The 21,456-nt window shown below is 48.4% G+C and overlaps 1 protein-coding gene across 4 annotated transcripts in view; it reads left to right on the top strand.

The window, feature by feature from the left end:
• The window catches only part of TTLL6 (tubulin tyrosine ligase like 6), a 37,444-nt gene continuing 20,543 nt past the window's right edge, over positions 4,556-21,456 (top strand). Inside the window, exons 1-12 of one of the 4 annotated variants that reach the window (XM_013972587.2) lie at positions 4,556-5,351; positions 6,277-6,395; positions 6,534-6,664; positions 8,232-8,388; positions 9,145-9,288; positions 9,912-9,997; positions 13,794-13,856; positions 15,147-15,372; positions 16,712-16,887; positions 18,150-18,338; positions 19,141-19,318; positions 20,226-20,507. In XM_013972587.2, coding sequence (XP_013828041.1) covers positions 6,375-6,395; positions 6,534-6,664; positions 8,232-8,388; positions 9,145-9,288; positions 9,912-9,997; positions 13,794-13,856; positions 15,147-15,372; positions 16,712-16,887; positions 18,150-18,338; positions 19,141-19,318; positions 20,226-20,507 — 1,653 coding nt within the window. In that variant the 5' untranslated portion in view covers positions 4,556-5,351; positions 6,277-6,374. Of the gene's footprint in view, positions 5,352-6,078; positions 6,396-6,533; positions 6,665-8,231; positions 8,389-9,144; positions 9,289-9,911; positions 9,998-13,793; positions 13,857-15,146; positions 15,373-16,711; positions 16,888-18,149; positions 18,339-19,140; positions 19,319-20,225; positions 20,508-21,456 lie in introns of those variants that run through there. The other 3 variants (XM_018064928.1, XM_013972588.2, XM_013972589.2) reach the window with 3 other exon arrangements.

Below are 21,456 nucleotides of genomic sequence, written 5' to 3' on the forward strand. Positions count from 1 at the left end.
TGAAACTAGTTTCTGCATTTATTCATCCTTCCAGTCCATTCATTCAAGAAGCATAGGGATCTCTGTTATGTGCCAGACACTGTGGCAAGCGTTGAGAATTCACAATAGCCTCTTCCATCAGAGAAGTCACAGTCCAGGGCCACACAGCTGAGAATGATAGCAAATAGTGAGCACCTGCTATGTGCCAGGCACTCTCCTAACCATACTGTATTAACTCAAACGAATTACTGCATTTAATTCTCATGGCTGGGGTACATCATGTTACAGCTGAGGAAGCTAAGCTATTATGATAAGTAAATTGCCTGAGGTCATTCACCTAGGAAGTGGCAAAGATGGACTTAAGTCTAGGCAGATAGACTCCAGAATCTTGAGTTCTTCCACTTCCTTACAGCTGCCTCTTAGTAAGTGGTTTAAAGCCACATCCCTGACTGCACAGGCCCTTTGTTGTTGTTTTCAGTTACTCAGTGTGACCCCATGGACTGCAGCATGCCAGGCTTCCCTGTCTTTCTCCATCTCCCGGACCTTGCTCAAACTCATGTCCACTGAGTTGGTGATGCCATCCAACCATCTCATCCTCTGTCATCCCCTTTTCCTCCTGCCTTCAATCTTTCCCAGCATCAGGGTCTTTTCTAAAGAGTCAGTTCTTCTCATGTGGCCGAAGCATTGGAGCTTCAGCATCAGGCACAGGCCCTTCCACTGGGATATAAGTACTGTATTTCAGGATGCTAGTAGCAGCCCCCCTCCTTTGTTTGTATTCTCCTTAACCTTGTTCTTTAAATCTGTGGCCTCACCTCTTTTGATTTCTCGAGGCTGCAAGATTGCTTTTGACCACATTTTAAGAGAGTAGGTAGGAACCCCCAGGTTAACAGGGAGTAGTTACTGAGACTGGGAAAGAAAAGTTGAGATCTGCTAACAGAGTCTGAGTAAATTCAGATGTCTGTGGGGTCAGATGTGGAGCCTAAATGAAAGAGAAGTGATCTGGTGTTTCCTCTCTCTCTTAATGCTGCTAAATGGAGAACAATAACATGAGGGTAACTGTCACTTGGCTCCTGAATCAGGGAGACAATAGGGAATGATAGGGACGGAGGCAGACTGGAAAGTGTCTAGAGAGGGAGCCATTGCTCAGTTCTGGTTGATTGCTGGCCTGAAGCAATTGGACATCTAGATTTTCAGGACAGGTCTACATTTCCCAGTTATTGGCAGCTACTCCTCTCTTACGTCTCTAACAGTGATGACCACCACCGTGGGGCAAGTAAACATTTCTGTAGGCAAGATTCAGTAGGCGAACCCTGGTGACAAATGTTGAGCGAGCTGTTCTCTTTTAGGGGCTGGAGAGAAGCCAACAGGATTTAGCCTTGGGTATGAAACAGGAAGAGGAGGGCTGGGGGAAGAGAAAGCTCCCAAAGACAAAGCGAAAACAGTCAGACGTGGCAATGACTGTTGTCTGCTGTCTTGCATATCTCGGGTGCCTTCCAAGTGTGTCTCATGTAGCCTAGTTTACAGAGGAGGGTGGGCAGGTCTGCCATGACGAACCCACAGAACTACACAAGCTCCGTCCCTTCCTTGCTTTCTGTGCCCGAGGCTCTCTTGTGCAAGAGTAAACAGAATTTGACTGGCTTTTTAGTTTTTGGTCGGGGAGGGTTGTTGTTCTCTTTGAGGCAGACAAATACAAGCAACCATGACTTGTTTTTACCACTTGGGCAAGGATTTGAAAAAGGGCAAAGACAACCTGCGACTCCAGAGGCCAGATTCAGGGTCAGTTTTCCCTCCTCAAGTTAACATTAACCTTTAGGTAAACGGAGCCACACCTCCCAGAGGGCTTGGTAAACAGCAGCCATTGTGGAGGCCAGGGGAGGGGAGCCGGCCGTTTACCTGGCAGGAAGCGAGCAGTCCAAGGTCAAGACTTCATGTACTGGAGTCCTCTTGAACTTTTCCAAGAATATGCCTGTTCACAGAGAAAAACTGACGCACAACGCCCAGGTTTCATCCGTTAATTGCACTGAGTGCAACCTTTCTCCCCCTGCTCAGGGCAGGCGTCACCACAGATGGCTTGGCTGTGAGGAACAGCCCTCTTCAGCGAGAGAGAGAAACAGGGGGCAGTTCTTGGCCACTTAATAGCTCTGCTGTTCCTCTCAGTGGTGGCTACGAGCGTTCAGTGAGATGGTGTATGTGAAAATTCTTTGGAAAACCTAAGGATTTATGTCCATGTAGGGTTTTATTATTAAATTATTCATAGGTAGCCCCTGAATTAGAGCACCCTCCCCCATTTTGGTTTGAAAAAGAAATGGAGAGTGGTGGCAGGGTATCATAATGTTAAATAAAACATGGCTGTAAGGTATCGAAGTTGTCGGGAATTAGCAAGGTTGAGTATAGAGGGGAGGTGATTCCCAAGAGGTTGTGTGACTCTGGTGAGCCTGCTGTAATTGCATGTTGCTGGTGGTAGTTGAAATTGTTGGAATCCCTCTGGGAAATAACATGGTGATATAAATAAATAAATAAAATATCAGAGGCTACATAATTTCCATATTCATTAACTTAGTAATCCTGGTTCTGGATAAATATCTGAAGACTATAATCCTAAAGAAATAAAGGCTCTTCTGTACATGAAAGTGTGCATTTTAGAGCTATTTATATAATAGCAGAATTGAAAGCAACTTTCATTGCCAATAACTGCATTTAATTGCCATGGCTGGTTAAATTCAGACACATTCTTTCAGTGGGATATTATTACACAATGATGAAAAGCTACAACTATGTAAACTTTACCACAACCAAAAGAATGGTTATGATATGATAGTAAGGGACAAAAAGCAGATCAAATGTTTTTTGTTATATAATTATAATTATATAAGACTTATATAATTATATAAGACTAAGGATAGTTAGAATTTTAGAATAAAAAGGAATATACAAGGGACTTCCGTCTGGTCCAGTTGCTAAGACTTTGCCTTCCAATGCAGGAGACACAGGTTCGATCCCTGGGCCAGGAACTAAGATTTCACATGCCTTGTGGCCAAAAACCAAAACATAAAACAGAAGCAGTTTTGTAACAAACTCGATAAAGACTTTTTAAATTGTCCACATTAAAAAAAAGTCTTAAAGAGAATGCACAAAAAGGCCAAAGTTGCTCTGTTAGTTACAGGTGGCTTCCCGCCTTGCCCTTTTCTGAGCTTCCTTTAATGGTATAACATTAACAGTATTTCAATGATAATAATAAATTAGAATAAATTGTAGTAAAGATATTAACCATTTGTTAAAAGCCAAGGAGTTTTGAGGAACGAATAGGGTAATTAGCAAGAGAACTATTGGCATCAAATCAGAGGGATTAAAATAATGAAGAGGTCAGTGGGGTTTGGGGAGGTGAGGAGAGGAGGAGAAAGTACCAGAAATCTGGTTTTATGGTCATAGAAGCCTCAGATGTGAAGGGAATATGAATCAGTTCATTGGGCAGTTCTGGGTACCCAAAGGCAGACTAAGCACATTCCTAAGGATTAGTGTAGCAAGGGCATGAAAAATCATGTTGAAAAACTTGATATTTGAAATTTCAAGCAAGCATCAAGGAAGTCATCATGGAGGTGGGGTTAGGGGATGAGAACTTTGCTGGATTCCTTGTAGGTATTTTATTATTTTGTCTTGCTTTTATTTTGAATTGGATGGTGAGGGAGACATTGTAGCCTCTTCTGTGGTTGAAGTCTCTGAAGGGTTGCCTCTGACCCTGGGCTGGAGTCTTGCTAAGTCAACTACAAGTCAGTCCTGCGCTTGTGAATGCCAGTTGCATGCGGGATGTTTGGTGCAGCGCCTGAATAGTTAACAGACCTCCTCAAAGCACCCCATCTACAACCACGGGGACCAACTCCTTCAGCTAGGGAGGCTTAGGGCTCAGTTCTGAGGCTGTCTCCAGATACTCACTCAGTTTAATAATAAGACTGTTTACCTGGTGCCAGGCATAGCATCTCAGCTTGCTATGATGCTGCAAACCCCAGGAGGGAAACACCAAGGCCAGAGTTGGCTGAGTGAGTCCCCAAGGTCATAGTCATGGCAAAAGGTGGAATCAGCTCCTTGCTGGAGCTTGCACGAACCGTGGAGGTGAGGTAGCATTTCATACACTGCAACCTGTTGTCTGGTTCTGAGTGTTGGCCCACCGCCCACATGAGCAAGGGAGGGGGTCCCCCTGCAGGTGGATCTGAGTAACTGCCATTCTGTTTGCCCTCTCTCCAGGGTGGGGGGGGGCAGTATTTCCCCCGAGCCTCCTCACAGGCAGGGGAGATGCTCCAGTGCCTGCCTATGGAAGAAGAGGAAGGGACAGACTCAGAAGAGAAAGAGGACGGTTCTATAGAAGATTCGAAAGAAAGCATCACCATGGCTTTTGTGAGAGAGAACCCTGGGGCTCAAAGGGGGCTTCAGAGTGCCCATCAGCAAGGCAAGAAGAAGAGGAAGAAAAAGAGGTTAGGATTGCAAGATGGGGAATGGGGATCCATGGTGGGAAAAGCAGGAGGGACCTGGAGGGGAGGGGGCCTCAGCTGCTAAGGAGTAGGTAAAGGAGAAGCTGTGTGGAGTCAGTCACACCATTTTTGGTTCATATGAAAAAGAACCTACTTTTGATTCTGTTTTATAGAATCAAATAATGGTGTGTGTAATCTAAGACCACACGTGTCCTCATCTTCCTTCTGTTGTTAGAATGCCTTTTGAAAAATTGTGTGGGGAGAGACTATTTCCTCATTTTAAGAAAGTGCTTATTGTCTTGGGGGTTTAGGATACTTTAAATGTAACAACCACGTTGATTTCTTAGGATCTGACTGTGGCTTCTGTATTCCAGTTCTTATTTAATATTTTGCCATACCCTACTCCATTCTTGGTCGGGGCAGGGGGATGAATCACTCCTCAGACTGATTGATATCTGACATCTTATCTGCTTTCTAACTCATAGCTTCCCTTAATGGGGAGCAGTAGGAGGGAGACCATTAAATATTTTGGCCAAAAAGATGTTCACTTCCTGTTCCTGATGGGCCACTGGAATTAGAGGATTGAGGAGTGATGATGTTAATGTGAAGCTTCAAGGAAAATCAACCATAATCACAATACAGTATTTCTAGCTCATAGGCAGAGCAACAGTACTCTGCACCCATGTTTTCTGTCTCTCTGCAGCTACAAGGGTGTGTGTCCCCAGTAACAGGGATGGTCAAAGCAGGCTCAGTGTAGCCACCGAGATTTCACTCAGCTCCCGTGGGACTGGATGTTTCTGCATGCAGTCACTTGTTCTGGCAAGTGTGTCTGTCTCTGTCTTGGTGCTTTCCCCTTTCTCTTTTCCAGATGATTGGTGATCAATCTATCCAGCTGCCGATATGAGAGTGGTGAGCATCTGCCCTCAACGCATCCACCATGGGGACCCCACCAGATTCCCCCGAAGAGTTGGGAAGGGTCACTCATATATTCCTGAGGATGGGAAAGGGGTGTCTTCTAATTGTGTTCTTTGTATCTCCCAGTCCAATTAACTATTTGAGAAAGTTGGGAATCTCATTCCAAGAAAATATGCGTTTTGATCTCAGTGGTGTGTGCTTCCACTGTCTATAGTTTCTGTGTATGATTATTGGGGGATCTGTTGAACAGCTGGCAGCGATGGCTGCAATCAATAGCTCTTTTTTGGAGCACAAGTCACAAACTGACAGTCCATGGGCTGAAGATGACCTGCAGACCTACTTTGACTGCAGAGCAGAGTGTTATTATTTTCACTTTGAATTTGGGTACTTTAGGCTGATCCTGACTTCTGGTGACTACAGGCATTTCTTCCTTTCCAGGTCCTTGAAAGTATTTGAATTTGTGTTGGAGTCAGCTCCCAGTTATTAATAGGGACCAGGAAAGAAGGATGTGTGTGGTTTTGAAATACACTGTGTAGTTTTCTTCTGTCAATTTACCTTACTAATTAAGCTTGGTTTTGGCTGACGTTAAGGATTAGTTTATATTCCCTGAACACTCAGTGCTAGTGTTTGGAGGAAAGCCAAAGGCCTGCTTCCTGGCAAGGGTGGGTGAAACACTGACCTCAGAAAACCTTCTGTGGTGATCACTGGGCACAGGCCGTGCTCTCCAATAGCTTTCGACTCTCTGTGTTCCTTTCTCGGCAACGGCGTGTCCAGATGGGGCAAGATGGCTTCCGGTCCCAGGGAGCCCACTAGTCTGGCTTCCGTGTACAGTCTGGGAGCACCTAGGAACATAACCTCCCCGTCTCGTGCTCCTTCCCCACTTCCCCCCGTGGGTCTTTCTTCCTCTCCCTCCTGGCAGTGCGTAGGGCCGCCCAACAGTATGGCCTTCGAGAGGGAGGAGAAAATGACGACTGGACTCTCTACTGGACTGACTTCTCAGTGTCACTGGAACGGGTGATGGAAATGAAAAGTTACCAGGTATCTGGGTCAGAGCTGGTCCTCGGCGTAAGCGTGGCATCGACCCTGTGGGGCCCCACTCTTATGACTGACCCCAAAGGGGAGCTCCTGGGTGCTCCTGTGGGCCCCATTGTTCACCACTTCCGGCTTCCTTTGCAGAAAATCAATCACTTCCCAGGGATGAGTGAAATCTGCCGCAAGGACTTGCTGGCCAGGAATATGAGCCGCATGTTGAAGATGTTCCCGAAAGATTTCCACTTTTTCCCGAGGACCTGGTGTCTTCCTGCTGAGTGAGTGCCCCTTTCTCCACTCCCCACCCCCAGTTTACATTTTCCTCTTGCCCCTAACCCTGGTTACTACTTTCCCTTCCCGTAGGATCTTCCATTTCTCTCTCTTCAGGAAGAGAAGGGATAAAGGGTGTGTCCAAGGTTGAGAAAACACAAGGCTCTGCCTGTAAAATTAGATGACTTATAGGGGCTGGGTGCCTTGGAGCCTGTGCCTGCAGTTGGGGTGAGAGTTTGTTCTCACCTTGAAAGCTGTTGATTTTGAACTTGTTCCAGTCCTTTCACTGTGCAGTTTCTGAATTTTTGAGGCCTTCGAGCACTTCTGGAGGGAGTAAGGTGATGGTTAGAGCCCTCTAACCATTAGGAGCAGGGAGGGATGCCTGACCTCTGACCCATGGCAGGACATGGCAGTCAGCCTTTTCCCATCTCTGTCTCACTATATCCATCTGGACATCCATCCCTGGTACATAAAGTATTCTGGACCACACCGCTGAGAAGCAGGAGAAATGTGAGGTGACATGAGCATGACCTGGATACAGTCCAGTGTCTGGATGAGGTGGGGGTACAGAAGCATTGCCATCAGAATGATGTTCACAGGGCAGGGGCCCCACAGGAGCCCCACTGTCCCTGCTCCACTGAGTGCTTTCCCGAACCAAGAGGGCCAGGGTGCCCAGCTTTTTCAGACTTGTCTAGAACAGTTGGCAGAGCTTAGCTGCAACTTAGAAGGAAATATGTTTGTCATCATGTCAGCAGGCTCCTCCAGATTTCATGGCCACTGAGAGACATTGTAGTTACATGACCTCCAGTGGCCACAAAGCTCCTTGAGTTAAATGAAAAACAAGAAGTATCGCAAGGCTAAGATTTAGAATCCTTTAAGTTGGTTGCTTGCTTCTGAGTATACTTTCTTCAAAGTACATCCAAAGATAGCATCTGCCAGACTACCCCGGTGGTCCAGTATAAGACTCCGCCTTCCAATGCAGGGGGTGCAGGTTCAATCCTGGTTGGGGAACTAAGATCCCAAATGCCACAGGGTGAGGCCAAAAATTAAAACAAAAAGGTAGCATTTTCCCTGTCACTGTAGCTAGAGTGGAGGTGTTACAGAAGAAAAGCTGGAGTCCAGAAGGAGATCCAAAGTCACATCATTTGTCAGGGCTTGAGTCAGATTCAGAACTCCACATCTCTTATCTGTAAACTCAAAGCCAAACTGTGTGGATCACAGTTACTTTTATGGGATGTGAGGCATGTACCAACACCTTGCCTGCACTGTGTCATGTATGAGACAACTGTCACTGTCCTCATTGTGTAGATGATGGAATTGAGGGTTAGTGAGGCCAAGTCCTTGCAAAGGGCCACACTGCTGGTGAGTGATGTTGCCTGGGCTGAAATCCAGCTCTGATCTCCCTCCAGAGCCCATCCACTCGCCACTGTATGTGCTCTGCTGTCTCTCCAGATCTCTGGGCATCTGTCTGTCAATCCCAGGGTTTCTGTCACTTTTTAAAAAAGAATAGAGAGCTAGCTTTCATTTTTGCTGATCCCCAGCTAAAGGTGTCTCATTCCCTCCCTGCTCTGGTAGCTGGGGAGATTTGCAGAACTACAGCAGGTCAAGAAAAAATAAGACTTACATCTGTAAGCCGGACTCGGGCTGCCAAGGGAAAGGTATATTCATCACGCGAACAGTGAAAGAAATCAAACCAGGGGAGGATATGATCTGTCAGCTCTATATCTCAAAGGTACTTCCTCATCATAACTATTTATCTATCATCCACACACCCTCACGCTGTAGCTTCACTGTGAAGCTAGGGAAGGGAGGACGGGGAGGAGTGATGCTAAATCCCGTCTTCTGCCTTGTACTTGATCAGACCAAGCCTTCTGACTGGAGAGGTGACATGTGCCTAGGCCAGAGTGCCCTTGCACCCTTGGAGGTTGGTCTGGCCCTGCCAGGCTGGCCCCTGGCAGGATCTCTCTGGAGATCCCACCTCCTTTGGGAGAGAGAAATAGCTCTGGAGAGACCAGGGCAACCAGCTGTACTCCATGACTGGAGATAAAGCCCAGTACAGAGAGGGAGCCTTCTAGAAGGTACATGGAAGGGAAGCCTGGCTGGCATTGCCATCAGCATTGCAACTGCATGAGAATTCTGGCAGGACAACTGTAGTATATACAGTCTTGGAGGGTGACAACATGTCCTTCATCACAGGACTTCTTCATGTTATTTTGTTTCATTGCCAGGAGAGCTCTTCAAGGTAGTTACCTGTGCCATTCGACAGATCAGGAAACAAAGGCCAGGTGTGGTTTAGTGACTTCCACAAGGTCACATGATGGGTCACAGGGCCCAGGCCCCACATCTCCCTCTCTAGTCCCGGCCCAGGCCACCCTTTTTTAAACACAGGCAACATTGGAGCTGACGCCAAACACAAGACAGGGCCCTACTGAGCTTCAAGTCTGGGTTTCTCCTCTGATGCTGTTTGGCTTCTGTTCTCTCCTCCCAGCCCTTCATCATTGATGGGTTCAAGTTCGACTTACGGATTTATGTGCTCATGACATCCTGTGACCCCCTCAGGATTTTTGTGTACAATGAAGGACTGGCACGCTTCGCCACCACCTCTTACTCCCATCCCTGCACAGACAACCTGGTGAGCTCGGCGACACACTGCCTCCACTTCCTCTTTAAGCTGGTAAAAAGACCCCTCATTACATCTGCATTCTCAAGGCATGGTGAATGTGGCTGTCACTTGCTGGACTCTCATTTACTGGGTAACAGGGTGTATCTGTTCTTGGATTTAGCCTTCCCAAGAGCCCTCAGAATAGGGATTATCATCTCCAATTTACAGATGAGGAAACTAAAATCCAGTTATAAGGACAGCAGAACTAGGAAAGTCCAGGACCTTGGGCCAAGGCCCAAGTTCACAGAACTAGGAAGAGGCGAGGATGGGACTCGTGGCCTGACTGCAAATCCACAGTTCCATGGTGCTCAAAAAAAGGACACGGGCAAGCCCTTAGTCCTCCCCCCACATCCCTGGCCCCAGGGTTCCTTAGGTCTTCCTCAGCCGAGTGCCACTCAGCCTCTGGAGGAGTGGGAGTGTTATGCTTCAGGCTATAGGGTACCCCTTCTTTCTTCCTCCTTTTTGCCAGTATATGTAAGCCCTAAGATATCCTCTTCCTTCTCTTTAAACCCCAGGGCCCACGGGAGGGTGCATAGAGGAAGTGGGAGGCTGTGCTTCCTTCTGACCCCACAGACTTGTGTCTCTTTCCCCAGAATGATATCTGCATGCACCTGACTAATTATTCCATTAATAAGCACAGTGCCAATTTCCTTCAAGATGCTCACTCTGGCAGCAAGAGGTAAGGAAGCAGTTCCCCTTCTCTTCTTTCCCTGCTGGGCTCAGAGCTGCCCTCTGTGATTCTACTCAGACCCCGTCAGTCCCCATCAGTGTTTCCATTTCAGATCATGTGGTCTCACAAAATATTTCTTTTCCTCTAAACCCAGAACAGACACCTTAGCCTCTGCCTTCTGGCTGTTAATCATTAAAAGAAAGTCACATCATAAACCCTAGGGGGTTGGGAGGAGGAGAGATAAACATGAACTGTTTCCCCAGCAGGATACACACACACACCAAAACATACTCATATTACAGTTGGCCCTTCTGACATTTCCAGACCAACAGCTATTTATTGATTGTTGGTCTGCCACTGGAGAAGGACCCGCCAGGCCTGGGGTTCCCTGGGGTGTTGCTTCAACAGAGATTCTCAAATGATGTGGCATGATGTCCTGGTGTGACATGACCTGTGGCTAGCTGGCTGGAAGTTTCCCCAGAAGAATGGGGGAAAATGGGAGGAATGCATGAGTCTTTTCCCCAGTGGCCTTTACACTTCTATTATCATCTAATCCTGTCTCATTGAGTTTTAAGATGACTAGGCTAAAGGGAGAGGGCAAGGAAGGCCTGTGTGTCGGGGCCCATGATGGGGCTTTGAGTGCATGTTTTCTCAATTGAATTTTCACAACACCATGACAGAGGTGCCATCACCTCCCCTTTGTAGGTGGACAGCTATGAGTTAGGCATCACCTCCATTTTATAGTTGAGGAGACTGGGCCTCTGAGAGGTTAAATAAGCTGCCGAAAATTACAGGCTATAAATGCTAGAGCTGGACACAAATGTCAGTCTGTCAGATTCCAAGGTGCATGATCTTTCTCTTGTATCAGGCTTAAAGGACTGATAAATAGAGTCTGTTTGGCTTCAGAGCATCAGAGACGCACAGGAAATCTCACAACTCCCTCGGTAGCAGAGTTCCATAAAGCAAAAGGAAAATCAGTAGGTTAACCCTGCTGGAAGGGGACATGTCGGATGGATAGGAGGCAATCTCCCTCTTGTCCGAGAGTGCCAGCCACCCATCTTGCCCACAGCTCCCTGAATTCCTCTTTGCCCACCTGGTCCTTGGGGACCCACTGGCATTCTGCACTGCTCCATGTTGAACATTGGGGCTTGGTGAGGCCCAGCTTCCAGTCCCTGCTCTGACTCTCGCTGGCTGAGTCGTCTGGAGCAAGTCCCTTCACCTCTGTGAGCCTCCGTTTCTTGGTCTGTAGGATGAGAGCAGTGAGATGCCCTGCTCTGCCCACCTCGTAGGGTCACTCCAAGCCTCATGTGACCTGTAAGAGCGCCCAGACGGTGCTCTTCATTACTGTGATTTCTCCTTAGTCTAAAGGCATGTAGTTAAAGGACCATCTTCTTCCTCCTCTTATGAGAACAAACACCCCACTGATAGACTTTGGGCCCTCAGACTGTGATGGGCGGTGTATGTGGTGCCCGGACCAAGGTGGGGGTGTAGAGTATTCTGCTGCCTTTATTTTTCTTCCTTCCTTCCTCTTTCTCTTCGCCTCTCTCACCCAGGCCTGGCATCAGCACTCTGCTCTTCTCCATCCCCCTCCCTGCTGGAGCCCCCTCTCCTACCCCCTCTGCAGTCCCTCACCCACCCTTTCTCTAGGCCCATCTCTCCTCAGCTGCACCTGGATGTCTGTGTGGCTTTCTGCTCAGCATTTCCCAATATCTTGCATCCTGTCTCCTCATGTCCACCCCCGCAGTCCAAGCTTCCCCCTCTGCCTTCTGACTCACAGGATTGGAGAGTTTGGTATCATCTCAGATGTTTCCTTTTTCAGCAAATCATTGAATTCTGAAGTTCCTTCCTTCAAACGTCCCTCAGTTCTTTCCTGTCCACCAGGCCCCGACCTTGGTTCAGCCTCTTCCTTGACTATCGCATGACCTCATCACTCTTCTCCTTAGCTCCAGGCACCTCCGCTTAACCTTTCTGTACCTCCAATTTCTCATCTCTGAAACGATGAGATTGGGACATCTCTGGTGGTCCAGTGTCTAAAACTCCGCACTCCCATGCAGGGGGCCTGGGTTCAATCCCTGGTCAGGGAAATAGATCCTAGATGCTTAAACTAAAAGATCCAGAATGCCACATCAAAGGCTCGGCATAGCCAAACAAATAAATAAAATGACGTGATAGGGAATTCCATGGTGGTCCCGTGGTTGGGATTCCGCATTTCCACCTCAGGGGGCACATGGGCTCGATCCCTAATCAGTTCACTGATCAGATCCCACAAGCCATGCAGTGCAGCTCACAAAATAAATACAAATAGATAAATAAAATGATGTAATAAAAATGAATCCGGGCCAGCCAGCCTCAAACAGATTTACCATAAGAACTTATTGAGATGATGTGTATGAATAGGCCTCAAAAACCATAACCCCCATGCAGGTGGCTCCTGTTATTATTATACACTCCATATACTCATTACTTCTGCACTCAGATAACCAGTATGGTTCCCAGGTGCCTAGAGTACCAGTTCAAACTCCTCTGGTCACTCTATGCTTTGACCAGACCCCATTTCCCACTATTATTATTACTATAATAATAGTTACCATTTTATTTGTTGGGCACTTGTTGTCTGCCAGGCACTGCTCTGAGAAATTTACACACCTCAATACATTTAATCCTCACAATGACACTATTAAGTTGGCATGATCTCCCAAGTTTGCATATTAGGGAACAGGTGTAATAAGGTTAAGAAACTTGGCCAAGGTTACACAGCTAGAAAGTGGCAGAGCTGTAATTAACTCCTGAGTCTGGTCCTTGCCCTTAACTACTAGTAACACTGCCTGCACCATCCACTCTGTGGTGTTCTCCCAGGATGTTCTTTGGCTTACTTTTTGATACACAAGCCTTGCTCATTCCCACTTCTCTGCCTTTGCTCAGCTCCAACTGGAAACATAGGGAAACATCCTTGAAGGCCCTGTCTGTCTAACTAAGCTCTGTGTTGCCTTCTCTGACCTGGTCCTCGATGCTGGTCCAGCCACATAACCACTGCAGTGTGGGGGAAACCCATCTTCTCCATGGGCCTCTGTTTCCTCACTTGTCAGATGGGAGGGTTGTCTTCCATCTCTAAGGACAAGCCTGTGGAATCTGAGTCTAATCACCCCAGAAGCCTCTCCATCTCTGGACTCCCACCATCCTCCTGGTCAGCATCAGCTGTAGCCTGTAACTACTCTTTGCTTGGAGTACATGTTTGTCTTGTGTCCCCAGCTGTATTTAAGTTCCTTGAGGGTTAGTATGGCGCCCTGGCTTTAGAATCTAGTGTTTCCCATGTTTTAGGGCAGAGTGTTTTCCTTCTCTCCCTCTAATTTGCTTTCGCCTCTCTTCATTCTCCTCTCCCTCACCTTTTAAAACCATCTGCTTCTCCTACTGACTGCCTCACCTGCCCTACACTCCCCACTTCCTAGCTTGACACCAGCCATACCTGCAGTAAATCCCCACCAGACTGCAAACTCAGTAGGAGCAGTGAAGAAGAAAAACTGGAAACTTGGCAGGCCTCCAGGGCAGAGACCAGGCCTTCTTCATCTTCAGGGAGCCTGGCACATAGTTGGTGTGTTAAATCGAATGGACTAACCACTGGGCGTTATGAAATTGCACAGTAATATGTATTCATTGTGATGTGCCTGAGTCATCAAGAAGAGGTTATGTTATGATTCATAATGTCTATTATAAGATGGTAGAGGAGTGTCTGATCTATTTTGGGAATATTTATTTCCCAGTTAGGCAAATTAAACACTTTTTTTTTTTTTTTTTTTGCACTTGAGAGGATTGGCTTCAAGTGGTCTGGAAAATTCATTTATGAGCAGCACTTCATCCTGGACAATGGCAGGTAGAAAAGGCGTGCCTCTGCACTGAGTGTCTCTGTTTATCTGTCGTCCTATAAACGCATCTTTGGCTGTTTCATGTGTGTTCTGGCTCCTCAATGGTCCTTAGGCTTCCCACAGGAGAGGTGCTGGTTTCTCAGGATCCCCTCATCGCATGAATTTTGCACACACAACAGTGTGTTTGTCACTCAGTTGTGTCCAGCTCTTGGTGACCCCATGGACTATTGCCCACCAGGCTCCTCTGCCCATGGGATTCTCCAGGCAAGAATACTGGAGTGGGTTGCCAGGCCCTCCTCCAGGGGATCTTCCCGACCCAGGGATCAAACCCATGTCTCATGTCTCCTGCAGTGGCAGGCGGGTTCTTTACCACTGGTGCCACCCGCAGGCCCTTAGTAAGTGTGTGCTGCCTCTGCTGACGGGGTCCAGATCTGTGGACTGCTGGTTGAGCTGTATTCCCCATCTTCCCATTCTTCTCTTTGCTCTTCATTCTCCTGCATCACCCATATTTCCTCCTCCAATGTTTTCACTTCCTACTTCGGCTCTCTGTGCACACCTGTGTGTATGTGAGGGGGCGGGTATCTGTCCCCATCATTGTCTTTTGAACCTGTCAGATTTGTCCTGTCTCTGTACTGCCCAGCTCAGAGCTGACTGGAGTATTTCTTCACAAACCTCTCTGCAAGGGATAGACATTCTCTGATATCTGTGACAGGGGGACCAGCCATCTTGGTTTGCCTGTGACTGAGGGATTTCCTGGGATATGGGACTTTCAGCTGTAAAGTCTAGACTGTCTGGTTTGCCTGGGACAGTGGGTAACCCTATCTGTGGAAATGCCTTGGGGTTGCCTTTTCCCTCTGGGCTTCCCTTTACAGGGTTAACATTGAATAAAATGAACAATATTTCTATGTCTTTAGTGTCCCCAGAATCCCCTCAGATAGTGGAAGTGGAACCCAGATATCAGTGGTCTTAAGAGACTCCTTAAGTGCCTCTAATGAACACCAAAAGCTAAGAAACCATTGCTACCAAAGCAACATTGTGATGTGGGGTGTTGGTTTTTACAATTTTAAAAATTCATCCATTAAGCTTTCCACTGGGATACCTAATCCCTGCCCCAGCCCACAGATGTTTTCTCCTGTGGGTCCTCCTGAGCTGACACAGCTATTACCCTGGCTCCTGGGTGTCCCTCCCACTGGCTTTGGGACTTTATCCTCTCTAGAAGTTTCTAGTTGCTAGCATTCTACGGCCTTAGATGACCAGAGGTGGGCTGCCCTGCCTCACGGCCCATGATTCCCTTCCAGGAAGCTCTCCACCTTCAACACGTACATGGAGAGCCATGGTTACAACGTGGCGCAGATCTGGAGAGACATTGAGGACGTTATTATCAAGACGATCATCTCGGCCTACCCCATCATCAAGCATAACTACCACACCTGCTTTCCCCACCACACACTCAACAGCGCCTGTTTTGAAATCCTGGGCTTTGACGTTTTGTTAGATCACAAACTCAAGCCCTGGCTGCTGGAGGTAGGGAGATTGGGGTGAGGGGTGAAGCTGGCACCTGTTACTGGGGTCAGTCCCATCCCTCTGCCCTCCTGGCTCAGCTAGGATGTCGTAATCCACTTGTCGAGCAACGGCCTCCCTTGTGCTTGCTGCCTGGGGCGTCTCCCTTTGCTGAAAAGCGGCCACCAGAGGGAGGTAGACGGCCGGGAATTAGAGAATTCCTTGTGCTTTCTTGAGGTCCACCCAGACTTAGAAGCTCTGATCTCAGGTGCAGAGTGACTCCAAAGACAGCTCTACCTTTTCTAACAGTTGTCTCCGTCACAGAAAGGAGACTTTGTTCTTCATCAAAGGTGGGTGGAGGATATTTGAGATCAGATGGAGCTACTGGGCCTGGCTATCTGGGGCCTAGATCCAGTTCCAAGCACCAGCAGAGAACAACCTAGTGTCTGTGGGCACAGAAAAGGGCGGGGAGCCACTCAGTGAGTTTCTTGTCTCCTCCAGACCCATGGGGTGGTGGGAAGAGGAGGAAGAGAAGCTTCTGGGTGTCTGCGTCTCTTCCTGACTGGACCTGTGCAAGCAGGCCTCTCCCGCGGCCGTTCAGTGTACACACCGAAAGCAGGGGCAAGGGCAGGGTTGTGGTACAAGTCAGAGGTGATGGTGACGGCCGCCAGTGATACAGAGGCAGCCCTCAGAGGGGAAGACCCAGAATTACGTATCAAATTCCTGGGGTCTTGCCTTTCCTCCATTCCTAGCCCTTGTTCCCAAGTGTGGGTAGGAAGGAGAATATGGCCGTTCAGAGCTCTTACCAGCTCTTACCAAAGAGCAGAGTAAGCTACCAGGAGCAAGCCTTCAGAAACTGCTAGAAGTCTTCAACTGTCACATAGTGCCTCTGAACAATATGGACTCTTCTGTGAGCAGGAATGAGTCCTCTCAGTCTTCCCACCATCCTGACCCTTAACCCCTGTCAGGATCCTGAATGCATCACTCCCTTCCCCTCCTCAGCTCCCAGCCTGGCCCTCTGGACTGCCCTCTTCCCTCTGTTCTCTGGGGTACACAGTGCACGGGAGGGGCACATGCACTCCAGATGGAGGGGAAACCAAAGGCAGCTCCTTCACCCCCACCCCTTGCCATGCTCCTCAGGAATTCAGGACTGAAATAAAAGCTAGTTACACTGCAGGGAATGGTTCTGCTCCCTCCTTTTTTCACCGAGGCTCCAGTCCAGACTCTCTTTCCCTCTCTCTCCCACTCATTGCGGTAGCCAGGGCCCCTAGGTGGGCTTGGGTGGCTCCGTTGAGGGGGCACTTAGCTTTACCTCCTGCTTGCATGCTGCCCAGCCTCCCCAGCTGCCGTCTTATCCTCACAGGTAAACCACTCTCCGAGCTTCTCCACTGACTCCTGGTTGGATAAAGAGGTAAAGGATAGTCTGCTGTACGACACTCTGGTCCTGATCAACCTGAGAAGCTGTGACAAAAAGAAGGTCTTGGAGGAGGAGAGACAGCGGGGGCAGTTCCTACAGCAGTGTCGTTCTCGAGAGACCAGGTACAGTCATGGGTCAGTTCTAACAAATGATAATCCTGTTTGGAACATTAGTTTCTATTTGCAGGGTGTGGCAGGTTAAACAGTTTTTCCTTTGTTCCTAAAAATAGATTTATTTATAGACATAAGTACATATGATGAATATAAGTTTGTTAATATCAAATGAAGAGATCCAGGGATTACCGATACAAAAAGTAAAACCATTTGTCTTTACGAAAGGGAACATTCTTCTGTTCTCCCCTTGTCACCGTGTTGTGAGGAACACCTCATTCCTGCTGCATAGCATTTGCCTTCATCCTACAAGAGCGAGAAGGAAGTCTCAGAGCCTGTCAAGGACTTGGCTTTGCTGCTTTTCAGATCTCATAGTGGCCCCTGTCTTCCTCACAAGCCTGGTCCTTCGGAACTGAACTTCTGGAACCAGGCCATGGCATCAGGCCATCTCTGTTTGGATGGCACTGTGTTTCTCAGAGCACGTTCATGTCCACTGTCTTCCCTGTAAGGAGGGGGCGGGTGGGTGGTAGCATGGGGGATTGTATGTCCTGCTTTTGGAGCTAAGAAGACCAAGACTCTGGAAGGGGAGCTGCCTGTATAGGTCACCTCGCTGGCAAGTGTCAGGTCTGGACACAGAGCCCGATAGGTGTGAGCTGCCTGGCGTTCCAGGATGCCTTCCACTGAACTCTTGGAGAAGGAGGCAGCATCGTCTAAGGAGCATTCCCTGAATCAGTCTCCTCGTCATGACTTGGCCCTGCATGGCTCAGGGGCTCCTGGTTTCCCTACTATAAAAGGGGCTTATTGATCCTCCGCCCTGACCTCCACCTCCTGGGGGGCTGTGAAGGGGAATGAGATCATCAGCTCTCATAAAATCTCATCAGGCTTATCCATGAAGCCCTCAAGTTTAGCCAGTTCTCCAAAGGAGAATAGCAGGGACTGTGATTGGAAAGGTGACAGTCTGCCCCTGTCAGAAGCTAAGCCAAGAGGGAAATGGGCTTTACTTGTAATGGGAGAGAATTTGGTGAGCTGTTAGGAAGACTGTTCTAACCAGCTGTTTTTAGTGCATTATGACACCGGCTGTCCCAGGAGGGCTAGAATCTCCTTTCAGGAAACGTTCATGTATTCATTTACTTAGGAAACGCTGGTTGAACGCTCTTGCGTGCAAAGCCTTGGTCTCACCCTAGAGGACATCCATGTCCTTGGAAAGGTCATGTCCTTTCCAAGATTGGTCCCAAGAAAACCTAACTGCAGCCCTGTGTTCCGCTTCCCAACAGGAAAGAGGAAGTCAAGGGCTTTCAGGCCGTGCGAGTAGAGAAAACTGAGAAGTATGAGAAGGAAAACTGTGGAGGGTTCCGCCTGATTTATCCCACTGTGAATTCGGAGAAGTATGAGAAGTTTTTCCAGGACAACAACTCCCTCTTCCAGAATACAGTTACCTCCAGGGCTCGGGAGGTCTATGCCCGGTAGGAAGGCTCCTGGGGTGAGGGCGGTTGGGTGTTGGGGGAAGAGGAGATAGTGCTTGACCTATGGTGTGACCTTGGGGCAGCCATGAGGTTGCTTTAGTCTCACAAGGACCAGGAATCATAAGGTTCTTTGGTGTGGGATGTTGGTAAGTAGATATGAAGCTGTTTCTACAAACTCACCCCTAAGACAGCCACCCCAACCCCACTCCCAGAAAGCCCAACCCCTCAGAACTACCATCTAGATTCATTCAGGTATCAGATCTAAGGACTGGAAGGGACTCATCCCATCCAGTCCAGTGCCTACCCACCACCCATTTCATGGAGCAGAAAGAGGATCATCCAGCAGATAAGGACAGAAGAAGCTCTAGAAGCCCTGTCCCCTGAGTCCTGTGACTGAGTTATTTCTATCACGTGATTGGCCAGAGAGGCCCAGCATATAAAGGGGTTTGATGTGGGAGCTCCTGATTTTATCCTTCTACCCAGACCCTCTCCTTAGCACTTGTTGGTTGTGTGATCCTGGCATACTGGGAAGGGAGGAGAGAGATGGGGTGGTAGAGTAGGGTGCTGCCCCCCGCCACATCTCTCCCTGGGCTAATCCCAGATGGGAAATGGTGTGGGTGGAGGAAGGATTCTCTCCTCCATCTCTTGCTTTGGAACTCTCAATCATTTGGACACACTGGGGCAGGGAAGATGGAGCACTGCCCCTCCTTGCCCCAGTCTTGTCTGCCCCTCAAGAAGTATGTCCATAATATTCATAGCCTATCCCTAACCTGTGTGATACTCATTGTTCCTCACTGGGCAGGCAGCTGATCCAGGAGCTGAGACTGAAACAAGAGAAAAAATCCTTCCAAATGAAACAGAAGAGGGTAGACATGCAGGAGGAATCGGCAGGCGAGCAAGCGAGAGGCAAGAGCTGGCAGAGCAGGCGAGAGAAACAACAGCAGAAATACAAGACTACCACCAGCCAGACCTCCAAACAAGTAAACGTGGATGGGAGGGGAACGCGCATGCCCAGCACACTTCCCCAGCTGGGGCCAGTCCAGGGGGGATGCTGAGAAGACCCCTACTGAGAGCTCAGAAACACTGATGGAATGGGGGCCGCATGGAGGGCTGGGCCCCAGGAGCGGGGCCTGAAGTCACAAGGAGCCATGCAGCCTTCAGAGGATCCCTCTATCCAGGCAGAGAGGACTTGCGCTGTTCTGTCCTCCTCCCTCCAGTAGGAGTAAAAGCAGCTGGGAGGCCGAGGACCAGCCCCATGTGGGAGCGGGCTCTAGGACTACCTTACTCATGGTCCCCAACTCCAGTTTGGGTTGGAATGCCCCCTTCCTACAGGCCAGGGGCACAACTGAGAGAGGAGGCTACAGGGAAGACCTTCTGGGGGCAGGGCCTCAGAACACTACATGTGGGGCAGAACACAGCTGGTCCTTCCAGGCTGCTCTCTGCTCCAAGTATGGACTAGCCTCCAGGCTGGAGCCAGCTGTCCAGTTGTCCCATGATCTCAGTCTCTGGAACCCCCTTCTTGGCCTGGCTCTCTCTTCTTGCTCAGTGAAAAGATTCAGTTGACTTTTCTGAAGTGACAGGATTAGAGGGGTTTTTTTTGAATAATTTTGTTAGGGTAATAGACCCTCTGAGAATCTGATAAAAGCTATGGAATCTCTTGCCATAAGTAACTGCAGTTTTAAGTGTTTCAAAGGCCCCGTGAAGCCATCCATGAGCCCTCTAGGGGTGTCCTTGAACCCTAGGTTAAGAGCCCTGGATTAGAGAGACTGATTCAGATTGCTTTCCTCTCCTCCTGATCTCCTTTGCACCTACCGTTGGGTGCAGATGATCTGGAAGTGGACAGAGCTCAGTTCCCATGGGCTCTGTGTTTGGTTTCCTTCTTCCCAGTATCTCCAGCCATTGATGTTGGTGTCCGGTGCACCTGACTTGCTCTCGAGTGTCAGACACACAGAGAAAAATGAAGCAGATAGCAGCCTTGAGCAGGAGGCCCCCGAAGAGGAGGCTGATCCAGCACTCTGTAAGCCTTCATCTTCAAGGCCTTACAGCTCTGTACCTGACTTGAGGAATTCAAGCCTTCTCAGCTGCTCCAGGCCAGAGCTCAGTAAACCCATCTCCAAAATGAAGGAAGCCAAGTCTACCTCTGCAGTGAACGCGATCACCGGCATTGTGGTAAGCAGCGCAGTCTGCCTCTCCTGAGGACTGAGCTGGGGTGGGGTGGAGTAGTGGCAGGAGTCTTGCCTTCTGGTCCATTCTCTGCCCCTGACTTATATGGCCCTTTGAATAAGCTGCCTACCCTTCTCAGGCCTCAATTTCCCCACTTGTGAAGTCCAAGTTGTGGAATTACACTCCTGCTAAGAGTCTAGACCTATGGTATAGGGCTTTTAGAAAGGATGCATGCCCTCTTTGGGGCAGGTTACCATCTGTTGTATTAGCTTCTGTAGGGCTTCTCTAACAAATTACCGTAAACTTAGTGGCTTGAAACGCACATCTCTGGTCTCACAAATCTATTCTTTAGATCAGAAGCTAAAGATCTGACAACAAGGTGTTGACAGGGTCATGCTCCCCTCTCTAGGGAGGACCCTTCCTTGCTTCTTGCTAGATTCCAGTGGTCACTGTCCAGTCTCTGCCTGTGTTATCACATGGACTTCTTCCTTGCGCTTCTCCTCTGTGTTGACTGGTACAAGGATACCAGTCATTGCATTTAGGGCTTACCCTTATCCACAATGAGCTTATTTTTAACTTGAGATCTGCAAAGATCCTGTTTCCAAATAAGGTCACATTCTGAGGTTGTGGGTGTACATAAATTTTAGGGAGCTATTGAACCCAGTATACCACCTCAACAACATTTCCATTTGAAACAATGGAGTTTCAAACTCCATTGATGTGTGGACTCCTTTTGATGGAAAGAAACCTCTTTCAGATTCCAACTGTAAACAACTTTTTTAAAATATATACAAGCATAAGATCAGATATAAAGCCTTTATACCTATAACTCTTGAAGTGAAGTGAAAGTTGCTCAGTCGTGTCCTACTCTTTGCCACCCCATGGACATTTCAGTCCATGGAATTCTCTAGGCCAGAATACTGGAGTGGGTAGCCATTTCTTCTTCAGGGGATCT

Source organism: Capra hircus, chromosome 19 (assembly GCF_001704415.2).
Source record: "Capra hircus breed San Clemente chromosome 19, ASM170441v1, whole genome shotgun sequence".
NCBI lineage: Eukaryota > Metazoa > Chordata > Mammalia > Artiodactyla > Bovidae > Capra > Capra hircus.